The following is a 4,826-nucleotide window of genomic DNA, read 5'->3' as shown; positions in this document are numbered from 1 at the left end:
TTGGGTCCTGTTGGCGTTGATCTCCCAACGCTAGTGGTCATTGATTTGTTTGTAGGTCCTCCTGATCTATGTTGTTCTTCATAGATTTGTTTGTAGGTCCTCCTGATCTATGTTATTCTTTATAGCAGTGGATGGTGTTTTGATGTGTTAGCTGGACGATTTTTTGAATGTCAACTAGACCAGCTTCGGTGAGGATGGGTCATGAAGATGCATCAAAACCCTCGCGAATGCTTTGCATTTTTCTGATCAGAATGCGTGCCCAATACAAAAACAAAGAAAGGCACACAACCCTGGCGCGAAATAAAGCAAGGCTTGCCTTACAATCTCAAGTCTGAACTACCATTATTCATCTTACGATTCTCAAATACTTCCAATACAAAAAATAAAGAAAGGCACACAACCCTGCTGCAAACTAGAGCACATTCAGGATGCCTGTTAGGCACCCCGTTGCAATATTACAAGGAGCTTGTCCGGGAGGGCCTCGTTGTACATGTAAGTGTACAATCGCGCTCGGTAAAAAGAAGGCGCTGTCTTCGACAAGAGACGGCGGACTGGACCATCGATGCGGTGCCGGAGAAATATACAGTACCCAGCGCCCAGCGGCATCACCTGAAGGGGAGGTCCATCGATACAGCACCGCAAGATAGTTCCATTCCGTGAAGTATCAATCATCTGGAGGATAGAGCAAACGTGTTAGGACAGGAGGACAAGAGGGTGGAGAACAACAGTTAGGAGTTGAAGGCTCGAAGCTCACCGCTACTATTTCGCAATTGTGTTGGATTCAGTTTTCCACACAATGTCTTTTAGTTCTGACGAGAAATTCTTGTAGAACTGCATGCAGTTTTGAGGAAACGGTGTTAGTTGTTTCAGAGTGCTAAGAGTCAGAGTGGTTCAGAATATTTGCCAATTAGGATCGAAATGTAAACTGTTTGATATCATACACTGTGAAACTCCAAGGTGTCCCCTCCAGTTTTACGAAGTTCAACCATATGGAGTGTTGGAGCAACCTCAAAAACCTGCAACCGATTATATGTCATCAGTTTTATGAAGGATTAGCACTTCAAATGTGAAGTCAAAGCAAAAGTTGCCACAGCCTTATAAAGCCATCGCACTGGCATTTCAAAATCACTTAATAATTTCTATTTTCAGAAACATTGGCTGCTTGAAGAATATTTTAATCAGAGGTAACAGCAATTCTTTTAGTGGAATTTGTAAACAATATTTTAACGTCTCAGTATTGGCGATAGAGTGGTACCTCCGTTGCTACAGATAAATGGCCTTTTCTTCCTGTCTTGTCACCTTTCAGTTTCATCTGGAAGTTCAAAAACAGAAATCCATATCAGTCCTGAACTGCTCAAATTCTAACAAACTCTTGAAGAACATAATGGTTACCTTATAATTTTGTTTCCGCACATTGAAACCAAGAGGGCCACAGGCTTCCTCTATTTTAGACATGATCTCTTGTGGTGTACGTTGCGACGCAAAGGATGTTTCCCGCTTTACCATCCCCTATATTAGGAAGGATCAAATTATTTGCGAACCAACAAGGTTTACTAATAGTGCAAACTTGGGCCAAAAGAAGATGCCTAGATTTCTAAAAATGGGCAATTAAGTGACTGGCAGAATGATGCACCCTGCATGTCACTACTTACAAATAAAGGCTATTCGCCCCACTTTATAGAAAAGCACTGACCAACAAGTGAACTGCATGTCACTACTTCAGTAATGACATTCAGACAGTCAAGGATATCAAACTATTCGACTATAAATCAACATTTCTATGAACCTACCATCATCTCTTTCTCAAACAAATTTCCGAGGTTGAATCCCTCAGACCTTGAAATAAGAGCAAATGCATTCATGGATTCTGGTTTCTCTCTCCTCTCCGCCACAAGGTGTTCCTACGAAATAGGAAGGCAAAGGTAATAAATAAAGATGAATCTTTAAAACATAATATTTCTGGGGAGACAGATATGTCAACTGCAGACCAGGAAAGGACATTCAGATTGTATTACCTCTGAACTATCGAATGCAGCATCGACATCTTCAAGGCTCACATCTTCATTGTGCTCAGAATGTGGTGGTTTATAGTCCTTTTTGAACCATTCATCTTCCAAAATTTGGGCGATTGTTATCCTCTGCAAAAAGGAGAAAAAACAAGCGTAAACTAATTATTCTCATATTCTAACGCAAATAAAGCTACTAAAGAAGGAAGCTTCAGATATAAGAATTCATGGTTCAGCATGACAGGCACTTACAGTGTGAGGATTGGGATCGAGAATGCGCTTAATAAGATTTCTCGCACCGGTAGAAAACCATGGTGGACAAGAAACATTAGCTCTGGAGATCTGTAGACAAAACGGCAATAGTCTTGTCACTACCAATTTCACATGACAAGAAAGGTATGTCTACGGCAGCAACTTACCAATTTATACAGAGTCATTAAGTTGGGGTCATCAAAGGGCAAATATCCAGCCATAAGGACAAATAAGATTATGCCACAGGACCACACATCAGCAGCCATACCATCATAACCTTTATCAGCAAGCACCTAAAGAAACAATCTAATGATTACACTCCTGAAAGGCTGAAACACATTTATTAGACAAGGTAGAAACACAAAGGCAAAAAATTCACCTCAGGTGCAACATAATTGGGAGTTCCACAAGCAGTATGCAGAAGTCCATCCTCCTAAAATAAAAAACAAAAGGAGGTGATCAGTATTCTTTCCGTTAACTGTTTCTCGTGTTCAAGCACAGTGCCTTATGTTTCTGAAAATGAAAAGAAATGCATACTTCTAGCTACTAGCCAACTAGGTAGAGATCATACTTTTGTTTGCGGAGAAAATGCGCTGAGACCGAAATCCGAAACTTTGAGAGCTCCATATGAATCAAGGAGCAGATTTTCTGGCTGCAAATGGCACATAAAACATCCATAAATTAGGAAGTGTATCACAGAGCATCAACGTTTAAGTTACATATATCAGGAACCAGGTAGGATAACTGGACAAACCTTGAGATCTCTATGGTACACTCCACGACTATGACAATAATCAACCGCATTTATAAGTTGGTGGAAGTATCGTCTTGCTTCATCTTCTCCTAGCTTCCCAGAATTGACCTAATTATCCACAAAATAATGGTAATTGGTAAATGAGTAACAACTAAAACATTTATGTAGCCTTATATAACTGACCTACGAGATAAACTCATGACATGTAAAAATAATTGCACACAAAGTAAAAGCCATAACATCCAGCGCATGAAGTTTGAGAGTCTTACGATCTTATCAAAAAGCTCGCCTCCCTCAACAAACTCAAGAACCATGTATATCTTTGATTTGCTAGCCATCACCTATGAAATGCACACATGTTACCTGAGATGAAAGATATAAAAAACGACGAGACAAAACTGTCTCTGTAAAAAAAAACTAGAGTATACCTCATGCAGCTGGACCACATTTGGATGTCGTATTAGCTTCATTGTGGCGATCTCCCGTTTAATCTGAAAAGGCGGGAATAGGCGGTCAGCGTCCATAATCTGATCAGATCTGTACGGAGGACGCAGGAGTTGAACTAAACATGGCATCTATAGCACCCTAGCAGTCGTGTATGATTAGATCACATCATCCTTAATTTGCATATAGCAGAAGAAATACGATATCTATAAAATCCTCTTGTAAAATGAGCCTGACGTGGGTGATGCAGGTGCAGAGTGGCCCCCGTATAAGAGACCCGTTTTGCAAACCTAATTCGATGGTCACAATTTTCAATTCATATTCTTTGGCATCAACCTGTTCTCTTTTTTTGGATTAAAAAACATGTTCTCTTTTTTTTACCTTAATAACAACCAAAAATCATGAGCAAGGATGACACCGGAAAAACAATCCCCACGGACGGACGGACAGAGAATCTCGACCATGAGAGAGACCTGAACGTCGCAAAGTTATTTGGGACGTTCTTTTCGAATTAGGTGGTCGGTCCTCCGATGAATAAATTATGATCTCCCGGTCGTAATCTAGGGGTTTGTCTGTTTGTTTCTCAATTCGACGAATCAGCCCGCCTAGATTCATCGTTAATCATTAATTAAGGTGCTCCCCCGGGCAACGCCGGATGGAGGTAGCAAGGAAGCGTGGGATTGATTTGGGAGGGACGGACGGACCTGCTCGACCATCTTGTGGCGGAGGACGTGGTTGCGGTCGAGCACCTTGATGGCGCAGGTGGCGGCGTTGCGGGTGTCCTTGGCGATCTTGACCTTGGCGAAGCTGCCCTCGCCGACGGTCTTGCCGAGCTCGTAGGGGCCCACCCGCGTCGTGCGCCTCGGCCCCCCGCCCCTGCCCGCCGCCGCCGCCATCCCTCCTTTCTCCACGGCGGTGGTGGTGGCGGTGGCGGATCAATTAATCCAACCAAATCAATCGATGGATCAATGGGTGGATGGATGAGGGTAGGAGGTAGGTCGACGCTGGGTCGTTGGGTGGGACGCTGGTCGGGTCTCTCCCTGCCGTTGGTGCTTTTTTGCTCTGGAATTCACGGCCGGTTTATAAGGGGGGGGGAGAGAGAGAGAGAGGATAGAGGCGGGGGAGACGGGGGCGGGTGGAAGCGCGTGGAATGAGACGGATGGCGGCGGGCGGGCGGGCGCACTCAGTGCGCGGGTCCCATCCTCCTTCCCCCGTGGGCCGCGCATGGGCACCGCTTGGCTGGGCCTGGGCGTCGCGTGGATAACTACTGTCTACTACGAGCACGAGCGGCGGTGACGGGACGGTAAAGAGAGAGGGCCAAAAGCCAAAAGGTTAGCAGTACGCTACGTGAGACACGGTGGAACTTGGAC

The 4,826-nt window shown here is 44.2% G+C and overlaps 1 protein-coding gene across 1 annotated transcript; it reads right to left on the bottom strand.

Annotated features, from left to right (window-relative positions):
- Nucleotides 1–301: 301 nt before the first annotated feature.
- LOC125511288 (CBL-interacting protein kinase 9) lies at nt 302–4,525 on the bottom strand. Its single transcript, XM_048676617.2, has 15 exons — nt 4,161–4,525; nt 3,441–3,503; nt 3,282–3,353; nt 3,013–3,120; nt 2,830–2,910; nt 2,638–2,691; nt 2,426–2,551; nt 2,259–2,348; nt 2,016–2,138; nt 1,791–1,901; nt 1,393–1,509; nt 1,256–1,312; nt 942–1,016; nt 755–831; nt 302–672 (listed from the first exon to the last, which is right to left on the bottom strand). The coding sequence occupies exons 1-14, from the start codon at nt 4,350–4,352 to the stop codon at nt 760–762; spliced, it is 1,341 nt and encodes a 446-aa protein (XP_048532574.1). The 5' UTR covers nt 4,353–4,525; the 3' UTR covers nt 302–672; nt 755–759.
- Nucleotides 4,526–4,826: the final 301 nt, after the last annotated feature.

This window comes from Triticum urartu, chromosome 5A (assembly GCF_056163025.1).
Source record: "Triticum urartu cultivar PI428250 chromosome 5A, HENAU_Tu73, whole genome shotgun sequence".
In the NCBI taxonomy this organism is placed as follows: Eukaryota; Viridiplantae; Streptophyta; class Magnoliopsida; order Poales; family Poaceae; genus Triticum; species Triticum urartu.
This window is presented reverse-complemented; position numbering and strand designations above follow the sequence as displayed.